We start from the raw sequence: 14,074 nt of genomic DNA on the forward strand, positions 1-14,074 counted from the left end.
ATTTTAAAATTGCATTAAGAAGCACTAATAAATATTCACCTGTGGAACTTCAGCTCCTCAGTAAAGCCATTTGACCTATATTTTCCTCTTAAGTTGCAAATATGTAACAGCATTTTGCTAAATATATTAAGAATAGATTTGCAGTATAATCTTCCCTTTAAGTCGTCTTAAAGTTAGCATTTAGCATTTAGTAGATTCTTATATACGTCTATATACATTTTTTTTTACATATAAAATAAATATGCACAGAATAAGAATGATTACAGCAGTTTACATTTATGTATTTTCATGGGGGTTGTTACCCCTTGGGTCCATGTATGGCTTCGCAGTTACAGATAATCCAGACTAAAGACATGTATACCAGTCAGTGCAGACATAGCTCAGTCTGGCTTAAAATGTGAACTCCAGTCAGCCTAAAAACAGCCTAGCCTAAAGGCATGCAGTCCACTTAAAATGAAGACACATGTAGTCTCGTCAAGTTAAAGGTGTATACTTCAGGCTGAAGAGCTGTGGTGAAGTTTACCTTAAAAGATTGGGCTGGAGACATGCAGTACAGGTTTAAAGGTGTACCGTCCCCCTTCTTCTGAAGATATAAGGTGAATTCTTAAAACACAGTCCTGTCAGGAATATATATACGCGCTTAAAGGAGGTTTTCAGACAACTATTTGCTAAGCAGTGTTTTCAGTGAGCGGGTGAGGGCGTTGGCGATGGCCGACATGGTGCTGGAGTGTCTTGCCAGTGCCCTGACACTGTGGTCGCCCGGGGAACAGCCAGAGGCAGCCTCCGCGGCACGTAGCAGGCAGATGTAGTTCATCACCACCTCATCGACCTTAGCCACCACCTCTCGCTGCTGATGTGAGGCAGAGGCGCCCAGCCCTCGCACCAAGCACATGCAGGCCTCCGACAGGCAGCACAGCACCTGGAAGCTGCAGGTGACGGCCAGGAGCATCTCCTCCGGGCTCCCGTGAGCCTGAGCCATGCGGCGACAGGCTCGGCCCAGCTCCTTCGACTCGATGGACAGCAGCTGTTTGTACTGGGCGAGCTCCTGGCCCTGAAGTGGGGGAACGCCCCGATCGCCGCGCCCGACACTGGACCGCACCAGTGCGATGAGCTCGCTCGCGTCGCGCAGCACGTCCGCAAAGCCTGCTGGGTAGGAGTATATGCGGTCTTTCAGCGCACTGATGCGAGCCAGACGGTCGCCGAAGCTCATGTTGTTCAGGACCTCCCCGTACAGCTGTTCTCCTGTGGTGTCTAGAACAGGGTTGGGGTTGTTGTACTGGGAGGGCCCTGCTTCTTCCAGGTCGCCCCGGAATCTTCCAGAGGAGTCTCCGTCCGTGTCGTCCTCCTCGGTCTGGCTCTTTCTCTTGAAGAAGCAGTAGCTGAAGGGGCCGTGGCACCGCCAGGGACTGGCGTCCAGTTTCTGCGATCCCTTCGTGTGTTTCGAGTCCTTCTGCAGTGGAAGCATCACAGAGGCCCTCCTGTCCCCCCCACCACCACCGCTGGACCAGCAGGTGGCCTGCGAGGCCATGGACCCCTGGGAGTAGCTCTTGGACAGCCTCTTCTTGGTGGGGCGACGCTGCTGCAGTTTGTTTTCGACCGGCTGCTGAACAGGAGGCGCCTGGGAGCTGCACCTGGCTGCTGCCGAGGAGCCTCTGGATCTCTCGAAGAGCGTCTCAACACTCCCCGAGCCTGCGGTGATGTTGCTGGTGCTCCTCCTGAGCTCGCGGCTCCGCCGTAAGCTGTTCATGGACGACGAGTTGCACTGGTACAGCAGTGGCACCTGCGCCTGGACGTGGTTTTGCCGGAGCGGATTCGGCGATTCCTGTTTTGGCACGCTGGAGTTGACGGTCAGGGTCCTGCTGTTTTGTTGGGGCGGTGGTGGTGGTGGAGGAGGAGGAGGAGGAGGAGGAGGGGTTGGTGAAGGTGGAGGGGGCGGCGCGGGGGAGGTGCAGGCTTTGACCTGCCGATGGTAAAGCACTGGATGGTCTCCCACTCCTGTCGCTAGCTGCTCTGAGCGAGCTACACTGGGGGTGGCAGAGAAACAGAGAGAATCATTATGTGCCTGGTGGACCGCATGCTTCGTCCTCCAGTCAGACCTGAACCAGTCGTCAGCTCCGCCGCCGTTGCCACGGGACCTGGACGATGACGACCTGCAAGGCCCCCCCTCGCGGACACCGTCCCTCTGAGCCAGAGACAGGAGCCGCTCCGGGGGGTTGACGCCTCGCTCTAGATCGCCCTCCAGGCCGGAAAACGAGCTCCTCCGCTCGTAGTGCCCACCACGATGGCTCACTTCGAGGCTGGCAGTGGGTCTCTGAGCATGCAAGTCAGGACTCTTCTTCAGCTTAGCAGGCAGGGTGGCGGAGTGGTACAATCGAGGCCCACTGGAGCCCTGTTGTGAGGGGGCCAAACTGGGCTGCGCTAGGTGTGGGCTCAGAAAGGGTGAGGGTTGGGTTGGCATGCAGGGACATCGGGCAATGGTGTTCCCCTTACCCCTAACAAGATCAAGCAGCTGTGGGCTATTCACTAACTGCCTTCGGTCCTTCCTGCCTCCCCCCAGGCCTGCACTCTGCAGTTTGCCCCCCTGGTGCATCTGGCTTACTGTCAGGTAGTTTATCAGCTGCCTATAGGCCTCGCTGCCCTCCTTTGTGTTTAGGTTCTTTACACAGCCCGGCTTTGCATGCAGATCACTGAAAAGGTTACTCCTGCGAGCTGTACCTGTGGTCTCTTTGATCTTGGAGCAGCTCCGCGGCGCAGTGCCCTCACGAGGCGGCGCATTGAGGGACGGGTCGGAGCCGGCGGCGGCGGGGGCAGGGTGAATGTTGGGCAGCATCTTGCGCAGCAGGGCCGGGTCGGCGTGCGGGTGCATGTTGGACGGGAGCTGTCCCTGGAGGCAGTGGACCAGAGACGACGACGACTCCGAGAGCAGATGCCGGCCTCCGACGACGTCGGGCGCGGCGGCGGCGGCCAGCGGGGAGTCGGTCGGGGTGGCGCAGGCACTGCTCCCGGCGCTGCTGCCGCCGCCCGCGTCCAGGGACGAGCACTGGGAGCTCTGCAGGGAGTGCTCGTTCTGCAGCGTCGAGATCCGTTTGGCCAGGTGGTACTCACACAGCCGCGCCACACCGGGCCGCGCCACCGGCTGCACGTGCTGCTGCTGCTCGTCGCCACCGTAGTCCACCGGGCAGGGCTCGTGAGGCTTTTTGGACGGGGAAGGTAAAGGAGTACTCGGTTGATGGTCGGTGACGTTGACGCTATCGGCGCCGCTGACATCTTCTCTGGCCTCGAGTGAAGGTGTTCGGTCCAGGTGGTGGGGGATGCTTAACATACTGTGTCTCTGGCTAGTCATCAGCCCCTCCTCGGGCAAAGGTTGCCGCTTCTGGATCATCTCGCAAAACGAGGTGCGCTCGACATCGAAGTGACCCCTCCGCCGGCTGTCTCTGGCCGTGAAGGTGTTGAACTTCCCTGAGTTGGGGTCGTACCCTCCTTTCTTGTGGTGCTTACCTCCACCAGCACCGGAGCTCGGGCGTTTGCCACTGCAGGAATTGAGCGCTAGAGTGCTAGAATGCCCTCTCGCCATGTAGTCAGTCAGGGATTTGTCCTCCAGGGCCTCCGGCTCCATCTCGATCCCGTCTGAAGGTAGAGGCTGCTGGGAAGGCACTGCGGCAGACTGCGGCTCAGCCTGGCGGTGGCGGGGACTGCGTGGGGGCTTTGGGATGGGTGCTCGCGAGCAAGGCGAGACGGGGAACTCGGTCTTCTCCTCCAGCAGAGGCTGGTAGCCCTCGGTCGTAGCCACTAGGAGGCGCATGTGAGTCTCTGAGAGCTTGTGGGCTGCAGCCTGCTCCGAAGTCTCCGTCATCTCTGAGGAGTTCGTCTCATTTCCTGAATCAGAGGATGAAGCTGGGCTGAATGTCCGAGATATGGCACTTCCTGCATTTCAGAGTGGACAAAAAGGCTGGTTATTATTTTGCTTTGTTTTTCAATGATTATCGGCAATTTCCTTAAAACATACCATGCATAATTCCATAATCATTCCTAACACATCCCAAATATTAATCCCATTTTATGGCTTTTATGGCGCTACATAAATGTACACATTTTCACCTAGATCATAATGCAGGTTTAGGGGTTCAATAAGGCTCCTTAGAAATGTTGTTTATCTATAATTTTGTGGGGACAGACTTGCTCTACACAGTTTTAGTAAGTTTGGCTCATTTCTTAGGGATTTTTGTTGATACATTAAAAATCCATTGCAAGTATTATAGTCTTTCTGCTGTAAAACAAATGTATACAGTACCAGGCAAAAGTTTGGACACACCTTTCATTCAAGTTTTTTCTTTATTTGTATTATTTTCTACATTGTAGATTAATACTGAAGACATTGATACTACGAAAGAACACATATGGAATGATGTACAAAACAAAAAAAGTGAAAATAACAAAAGTAAAGAAAAACTGTGTCCAAACTTTTGACTGGTACTGTACATCTGTTCAGTGCGGTCACAGGGCCATAAGGGGCTCAACCTGGCATATACTGGCCTGTAGGTGGCTCAAGGCATCAAATTTAGCATCTTTTCAAAAATAAAAAATAAAATGGGGCCTTACTGCATGGATACCCACAAAATCTTGTTTTAAAGTAGGAGAACACATATTAATTGCGTTTAGTTACTCCAGATTAGTCTCAAGGTGTTTTTATTGTTACTCCAGATCAGTCATAAGGTGTTTTTAGTGTGTCATTAAGTGGCTGTATCTGACACAAATGCCCAAAAATAGACGCAGATCTGGCATTATTAGCGGCATTAAACCCCTTAACTTGCTCTATAATTATGCTTCCAGTGAAAATTATGATTTTAAATGAAATTCTGACCCCCCTACTGTAAAAGTAGCATTCCTATGGCTGTAATATTCTGCTATTCTGTAAATTTTTTCTTGGTTCCCAGGAGGATAAAAAAAAAACATACATACCTCCATTGTGCACAGAGACAGGATGTGTGTGTGTGTGCCCGTGCGTGTGTGTGCGTGTGTACGGTGTGTGTGCGTGCGCATGCGTGTAAGACTGTACTGGGTGAGTGTGTGGACCTGCTGCGCCGCTGCTGTTGGGTCTCTGTGGCCGTGCCGCCGGCTCCTCCGCCACGGCTAGCGCCTCCAGTGCCTGTAGCGTGGTCACCACCGCGTGGTCCAGCCTCCTGTCCGTGCCGCTGCTCTCCCCGTGTGTCAGTACCGCGTCGATCAGAGACACCGGCATGGCGTCGTTGTCGTAGGAGCCCTGCGGCTGGGCCTTGCCTTCTGCACCCTCCTCGTCGGAGCTGTCCCTGAAGCCAGGAGGAGGTGCGGCGATGGCCATGTTGAGAGTCCGCAGCAGGGCGTCACTGACCTCGTTGTCCTCCCCTTCGGGGGGCGGCAGTGACGTCAGATCGATGATGTCGTCGCTGGAGCCCGAGAGTGACAGGAAGGTGGAGTTTCCGGCGGACGGCGGCGGCGACAGAGCCCCCCCCGCCGCCGACTCGCCTTCGGCTCCCTCTTCCTCGCCCTCGCCCTCGGTGATGGTGGAGTCCTCCTCGCCGCTGCCCTCGTCTTCGTCCTCCACCTCGTCCGTGGTCTCGGCGTAGCAGAGGTCTCGCAGGAGCGGCTCCTCCACGGCTCCCCCCGCCCCGGTGAAGATCCGTCCCTCTCCGATGTTACTGTACACAACGTTCTTGCAGAACGCCATGCCGTCCGGCACACGGAGGCCGCCGGCGCCGCTCGGAAGGAACGCCGACGACCGGCCCTCGTCGGCCGACTCGGGGCTCTCGTCCATGAGTCGCTGGTAGCCCAGGTTCGGAGGGATCAAAGCGTCCAAAGGGGGGTCACCGAAAATAAAGGAAACTTTTGTGTTTCGGGGTGAGTCTTGGGGCCTCTGTCTGGGTGGGGGGAGTGGTGGGGGTAAGGGGCTTCTCCTCCCCCCGCAGGGCCTCTCCTCACCAGGCGGAGGCGGAGGCGGCCGGAAGACTTCCATGCGAAAGGGGGAGCCGTGGTTGTTCTCCACTGCGTGAGTCTCTGGGTAGTCGGAGTCAGAATCTCTGGGGCAGGATTGGCTAGGGCCACCATGAGCACTGGGGTCCTCAAGGTCTCCGAAGGAAGTGCTGTACGGCCACTCCAGCCCCCGATCCTGACCTGGAACAGAACAAGAACACTCAGTGCTGTACGGCCACTCTAGAACAAGAACACTCAGTGCTGTACGGCCACTCTAGAACAAGAACACTCAGTGCTGTACGGCCACTCTAGAACAAGAACACTCAGTGCTGTACGGCCACTCTAGAACAAGAACACTCAGTGCTGTACGGCCACTCTAGAACAAGAACACTCAGTGCTGTACGGCCACTCTAGAACAAGAACACTCAGCGCTGTACGGCCACTCTAGAACAAGAACACTCAGTGCTGTACGGCCACTCTAGAACAAGAACACTCAGTGCTGTACGGCCACTCTAGAACAGGAACACTCAGTGCTGTACGGCCACTCTAGAACAAGAACACTCAGTGCTGTACGGCCACTCTAGAACAAGAACACTCAAAGGTCTGGAACAGAACAAGAACACTCAGTGCTGTACGGTCACTCTAGAACAAGAACACTCAAAGGTCTGGAACAGAACAAGAACACTCAGTGCTGTACGGCCACTCTAGAACAAGAACACTCAGTGCTGTACGGCCACTCTAGAACAAGAACACTCAGTGCTGTACGGCCACTCTAGAACAAGAACACTCAGTTATGTACAGCCACTCTAGAACAAGAACACTCAGTGCTGTACGGCCACTCTAGAACAAGAACACTCAGTGCTGTACGGCCACTCTAGAACAGGAACACTCAGTGCTGTACGGCCACTCTAGAACAAGAACACTCAGTGCTGTACGGCCACTCTAGAACAAGAACACTCAAAGGTCTGGAACAGAACAAGAACACTCAGTGCTGTACGGTCACTCTAGAACAAGAACACTCAAAGGTCTGGAACAGAACAAGAACACTCAGTGCTGTACGGCCACTCTAGAACAAGAACACTCAGTTATGTACAGCCACTCTAGAACAAGAACACTCAGTGCTGTACGGCCACTCTAGAACAAGAACACTCAGTGCTGTACGGCCACTCTAGAACAGGAACACTCATTGCTGTACGGCCACTCTTGAACAAGAACACTCAGTGCTGTACGGCCACTCTAGAACAAGAACACTCAGTGCTGTACGGCCACTCTAGAACAGGAACACTCAGTGCTGTACGGCCACTCTAGAACAAGAACACTCAGTGCTGTACGTCCACTCTAGAACAAGAACACTCAGTGCTGTACGGCCACTCTAGAACAAGAACACTCAGTGCTGTACGGCCACTCTAGAACAAGAACACTCAGTGCTGTACGGCCACTCTAGAACAAGAACACTCAGTGCTGTACGGCCACTCTAGAACAAGAACACTCAGCGCTGTACGGCCACTCTAGAACATGAACACTCAGTGCTGTACTGCCACTCTAGAACAAGAACACTCAGTGCTGTACGGCCACTCTAGAACAAGAACACTCAGTGCTGTACGGCCACTCTAGAACAAGAACACTCAGTGCTGTACGGCCACTCTAGAACAGGAACACTCAGTGCTGTACGGCCACTCTAGAACAAGAACACTCAGTGCTGTACGGCCACTCTAGAACAAGAACACTCAGTGCTGTACGGCCACTCTAGAACAAGAACACTCAGTGCTGTACGTCCACTCTAGAACAAGAACACTCAGTGCTGTACGGCCACTCTAGAACAAGAACACTCAGTGCTGTACGGCCACTCTAGAACAAGAACACTCAGCGCTGTACGGCCACTCTAGAACATGAACACTCAGTGCTGTACTGCCACTCTAGAACAAGAACACTCAGTGCTGTACGGCCACTCTAGAACAAGAACACTCAGTGCTGTACGGCCACTCTAGAACAAGAACACTCAGTGCTGTACGGCCACTCTAGAACAGGAACACTCAGTGCTGTACGGCCACTCTAGAACAAGAACACTCAGTGCTGTACGGCCACTCTAGAACAAGAACACTCAGTGCTGTACGGCCACTCTAGAACAAGAACACTCAGTGCTGTACGTCCACTCTAGAACAAGAACACTCAGTGCTGTACGGCCACTCTAGAACAAGAACACTCAGTGCTGTACGTCCACTCTAGAACAAGAACACTCAGTGCTGTACGGCCACTCTAGAACAAGAACACTCAGTGCTGTACGGCCACTCTAGAACAAGAACACTCAGTGCTGTACGGCCACTCTAGAACAAGAACACTCAGTGCTGTACGGCCACTCTAGAACAAGAACACTCAGTGCTGTACGGCCACTCTAGAACAAGAACACTCAGTGCTGTACGGCCACTCTAGAACAAGAACACTCAGTGCTGTACGGCCACTCTAGAACAAGAGCACTCAAAGGTCTGCTTTCCCCTCAGGCTAAGTTCCTGCACTACTTACATAATAGGTGTACAACATTTTTTGTAAACCACCTCGTGGCGCAGAGTCTGTTTTTTGGTCTTTTACGGTTAGGGATGTTGAGATTAACCGTTATGTGGTTAAGGCCAGCACGTGTGACCGTACTGTAGGCTACAAAGTAAGGATGGTGAAGACATGTGCGGACCCTGAATTATTAAAACGGAAAATAATTTAGATAACCGTGAAACCGGTCATTCACAATTGACCATGCCACCCTAACTTCTAACTGTGGCACCCCTCACTTACAGTGTACCTCTGAGTGCTGCCTTGTGTTAACTTTAGATGGAGGACAGCATGACATGAGCTTTGACAAGGATGCAACTTGATCCTCCCCTTATGTGCCGTGGTTCTGCTTAAGGTTTCTTCCTGCCTAACAAGGAGTTTTTTCTTGCCCCTGTTGCCATTGTGCTTGCATTGGGGGTTCAGGCTCTGGGCTCTGTAAAGCGCCTAGAAGCAATTGTATTGTTATGGCGCTATATAAATAAAATTGAATTGAATTGATCCGTCCGGTGTACTTACTGTCCATGTCACCCATGCTGTTGCTGTTGGCCATATTGAAGATCGAGCGTCTGGAGTCCACCAGCAGCCTATAGTAGCCTGCCGTCATGCAGGCCAGGTTCATGGCATCACTAGACTCCATCACCAATGTGATCGGCTATCAGATGGAGAAATCAAAATAGTTATGGAATGCATCCAAAATGACAAATGTAATCTCTTACTTGAGACAGTTATATTATATATATATTATATATCATAATTCTGAGTCAAACAATACCTCTTAGATGCTTCCAACCTGCACTGAATGATTTCTTATGATTGTCATTGTTTTAACACGTCTTCCTACATTACCTTGACGTCCAGCACGTGCAGCTCCACCCGGACATTGGTCTCATCCTCCGTGAGGATCTCGATGCGGTTCACGTGACTGAAGTCCGCTAAAAGAGCCACTAGATTGGTCTTGACGTTGATGACATGACTGATGCCATACCTCGGTCCCACCAGCAGGGTCACGTCTGTCTGTTTCTCACCTTGCTGTAAAGTGAAGGAGTGTAAGAAAGAGATTGAGAGGAGAAATGTTAAGGAAGTAATAGACATGGTGAGACACTTTTACAGAGCAAAAACAGCTGTGCTTACCAGGAGAATAGACTTGAATACTCTCCCACCATACAATCTCATTTCACTGAGATACTTCAGATAGTGCACCTTTGCCTGCAACACCGTCATCTGAAACAATAAACGAAACAGTCAGGAGTGGATTAGTTTCACAAGAAAAAGACAAAGTTAACGTATTAATTCCCACAGGCCACAGTAACGCTATTTTTACAAACTCTTTCAGCAGAACAGGGAAGCCATTGAGATGAGTAACTCACGGCAAGAGATTACTCTGTTGAGATATGACACCTTCCAGGGAACTGAATACATTTTTGGAGTTTCATGAATATCATAAATACAAAGTCTTCTGAGAAACTATTATTTTGAGGGTGTAATACTTGATGATGCCAGTAGAGGGCGCACTTTCACAACATCTCTCCTGCCAGTATGGAAGAGGAAGGAGCTCTGTGAGACCTACCTTCTTCCCTGGAGGCACTAGATTCTGATTGGTCTTCAGGATGTGTGTGAGAGCTTTCTTGATATTTTTCTCCTTCATGTGAGACATCACTGACGGAGGAAGAAACAATGCCAAACCCCACTCTTTCCTAAGAGGTAGATAGAGATGGAAGGGGTCACATAGCAGTCCAACCATTCCTCAAAATGGCCTCATGTAGGAAAAATAACTTTGAAACTCGGGGGGGGGGGCGGGGGGGGGGGGGGGGGGGGCAAAAGGGGTTTGAGAGAGTCTATATTCAACTGGAAATTCCTGATACTTCATCTACTGGTGTTTGATGTGATGGTGGAATAAGACTAGATTAGAGACGACTCACTGGATGTACAGAGAAAGGGAGAGGTCACCAAACATTGGGATGGGAGAAGAAGAGAGGGAGTCAGAGAGAGAGAGAGAGAGAAGGAGGGAGGGAGTCAGAGAGAGAGAGAAAGAAGGAGAGAGGGAGTCAGAGAGAGAGAGAAAGAAGGAGGGAGGAATCAGAGAGAGAGAAAGAGAGAGAGGGACGACTCACTGGATGTACTTGAGCGAGACCTTCTGGGTCTGCCGGGTCATCATGGTGAGGATGTACATTTGCAGGGCGCCAAGGCGCAGGGCAGCATCATACTTCAGCTCCGAGCCAAACCGCTCCAAAACAACATCGTTACAGCTCTGAGCAATGGGACAGAGAGAGAGAGAGAGAGAGAGAGAGAGAGGGAGAGAGAGAGGGAGAGATAGAGAGAGAGGGAGAGAGAGAGAGAGAGAAAGTGAGAGGGGGAGAGAACGAGAGAGGGAGAGAGAGAGAGGGAGAGAGAGAGGGAGAAAGAGAGAGAGAGGGAGAGAGAGAGGGAGAGAGAGAGGGAGAGATAGAGAGAGAGAGAGAGGGGGAGGGAGAGAGGGAGAGAGAGAGACAGAGAGAGACAGAGAGAGGGGGAGAGAGAGAGAAAGAGATAGAGAGAGAGAGAGATGAGTTACTTACAGTAGGAGTTACTCACCAAACATGTTAATCCATGACCTGTATGCAGGCCTCTCAAGCTGTCAAGTGGAGCACCATCAAGTCGTCAGCAGAACATCTGTCCCTCTGACCTCTGATCTCTCAATGCCTTGCGCTGAAGGAACATGACCCCTAACTATCGTTCTGTTACAAGACTGTCAGCCCTCCTATAGAAAAGTGCATCTCTGGGCACAGCTTGAAGAAGTGTGGCACTGCCGACAAGGCTGTGCCTACACCCACATCAAGCTTTGCTCCTAATATCTATCCAAAAACCAGAGAACCACTTCATATCACAAAAACAGGAGAATTATAGCCTCTAATAGTAACTTCACCCAGTAACTTCAACTTCACCCATTCTGTTCACATTCATTCGGTTTCTTCAAAATGATGTTCCCTTTACTGTACACCAAAATCATCTCCACACCTATGTTATAGTGCATGCCTCTGACCTTGCAAGACTAGCACCAATAGTCAGTGTACTTCATTCACTCGCACCAATAGTCTGTGTACTACTTTGACTAGCACCAATAGTCTGTGTACTACGTTGACTAGCACCAATAGTCTGTGTACTACTTTGACTAGCACCAATAGTCTGTGTACTACGTTGACTAGCACCAATAGTCTGTGTACTACTTTGACTAGCACCAATAGCCTGTGTACTACTTTGACTAGCACCAATAGCCTGTGTACTACTTTGACCAGCACCAATAGACTGTGTACTACTTTGAATAGCACCAATAGTCTGTGTACTACTTTGACTAGCACCAATAGCCTGTGTACTACTTTGACTAGCACCAATAGCCTGTGTACTACTTTGACCAGCACCAATAGACTGTGTACTACTTTGACTAGCACCAATAGTCTGTGTACTATTTTGACTAGCACCAATAGCCTGTGTACTCTTTGACTAGCACCAATAGTCTGTGTACTACTTTGACTAGCACCAATAGTCTGTGTACTTCTTTGACTAGCACCAATAGTCTGTGTACTACTTTGACTAGCACCAATAGCCTGTGTACTACTTTGACTAGCACCAATAGTCTGTGTACTACTTTGACTAGCACCAATAGCCTGTGTATTACTTTGACTAGCACCAATAGTCTGTGTACTACTTTGACTAGCACCAATAGTCTGTGTACTTCTTTGACTAGCACCAATAGTCTGTGTACTACTTTGACTAGCACCAATAGCCTGTGTACTACTTTGACTAGCACCAATAGTCTGTGTACTACTTTGACTAGCACCAATAGCCTGTGTATTACTTTGACTAGCACCAATAGTCTGTGTACTCTTTTGTACATACCAGATCTTTTCAAGGTGAGATATGGGCATACCACACACATTTTGTGTTTCACACTGAAGCATGGTCTCAAATGGCTCTCTCACACACACACACACACACACACACACACACACACACACACACACTCGCACTCGCACACAGGCATACACAGATACCAGACACACATACACACACACACACATACATGCATAGATATCAGACAGACATACACACACACACACACACAGACCCTGACATAGACCTTCTGAGCCTACCTGCACGTAGAGGTATTCAAAAGCTACTGCATCTCTCCTGAGAAGGTCAACCGGATCCTTTGGGACGAAGCTGATTCTGAAAAAACACTTCATCTTATGTGACCCGGGCCTCTGCGTAACCTGGCCGAAGACAAACACACAGAGAGAGAGAGAGAGAAGAGGGGGGGGGGGGGGGGGGGGGGGGGGGCGGGGGGTGGAGAAGGAGTGGGGCACGAGTTGGGGGGGGGGAGGGGAGGCAGGCACTCAGTGAAAAGGGTAGCACATATGGCAACGCTGCTTCTCATTACATTCTTCCCAAATGTATTCTGAACCATCAAAAGTGTGTGTGTGTGTGTGTGTGTGTGTGTGAGTTTGTGTCTCTGTGTGTGTGTGTGGGTGTGTGTGCTTGTGTGCGTGTGTGAGAGTGAGAGTAACAGTAACCACAAACAAAAGTGCCTCGGCAGGAAGGAGCCGGAACGATATTAGTTGAGAGCGGAGCTTTTCTTTGGCCACTGAGTGAAACAGGAGCAGTCCATTGCACCCACATCATTTGCATTTCATGACAATGAAAGCGAGACAATTCTCATTAAAAAACACCGTCCTTCACACACTCATTCACACACACACACACACACACACACACACACACACACACACACACACACTCACATACACACACTCACACACACACACACACACACACACACACACACACACACACACACACACACACACACACACTCACATACACACACTCACACACACACACACACACACACACATACACACACACACACTAACTAAAAAAAGCTAATCAGCAATTCTCGGCAAGCAGTGACTGAAGCGACAGATGCGCTGTTGGAATATTAAGAGTTCCGCCCTATGATCTTTCACGTTCATTTAAATATCGAAAGCTAGCGCCACGACGATGGCAAGTCTGATAAATCACGCGCAGGAATAGCATTGTCTGCTGCATACTGAATGAGTGCTTCACAGCCTCGAAGGCCAATCGCCAGCCAGCGCTGGATGCCTGTCAAATGTTTGCTGTTGGACACCAATGTCAAAGATGTGTGCGGGAGGCATTCATTACATCGATCTTGTGTTCTGCATGTCAAGCTGCCGAATTTGTGTAGTAGTCTAGCGCTTTATATTCTTTCATAGCACACTGGTCTTAACAGATGGACTAGTAGAGGAATTGTCAAATATTACGAAAACTGGCTCTCCTTCCCGCTGATATTTGTTTGCAACAGTGTAACGTGTGCAATAAATATCAATGTTATGCAAAACGCGTCATCATTGAGTCCACTGGGTTTCATGACCTCGCCAGAAAGGTTCAGTTGTATTGATTTGTTTACGCTCCAGTGCTTTGCCACTGCAGACGCTGATGAACCCTCTTCATCCCCTGTTGGTCCCTTCCTGCGTCTGTGAGTGACCTGAGCATAGGTCAAGAATATGTTTGTGCTTACACCATTCTGTCTTTT

At 50.6% G+C, this 14,074-nt stretch overlaps 1 protein-coding gene across 1 annotated transcript in view; it reads right to left on the reverse strand.

Moving 5' to 3' along the window:
• Positions 1-661: 661 nt before the first annotated feature.
• The window catches only part of LOC308375271 (FERM and PDZ domain-containing protein 4-like), a gene marked incomplete at both ends in the record, with an annotated part of 97,013 nt that continues 83,600 nt past the window's right edge, over positions 662-14,074 (reverse strand). The window contains 8 exons of the mRNA XM_080851347.1: positions 662-3,924; positions 5,074-6,147; positions 9,004-9,139; positions 9,334-9,516; positions 9,619-9,708; positions 10,055-10,181; positions 10,599-10,735; positions 12,615-12,734. Of these exons, the coding sequence (XP_080707473.1) occupies positions 662-3,924; positions 5,074-6,147; positions 9,004-9,139; positions 9,334-9,516; positions 9,619-9,708; positions 10,055-10,181; positions 10,599-10,735; positions 12,615-12,734 (5,130 nt within the window). The remainder of the gene's footprint in view (positions 3,925-5,073; positions 6,148-9,003; positions 9,140-9,333; positions 9,517-9,618; positions 9,709-10,054; positions 10,182-10,598; positions 10,736-12,614; positions 12,735-14,074) is intronic.

Source organism: Sprattus sprattus (assembly GCF_963457725.1).
Source record: "Sprattus sprattus genome assembly, chromosome: 14".
NCBI lineage: Eukaryota > Metazoa > Chordata > Actinopteri > Clupeiformes > Clupeidae > Sprattus > Sprattus sprattus.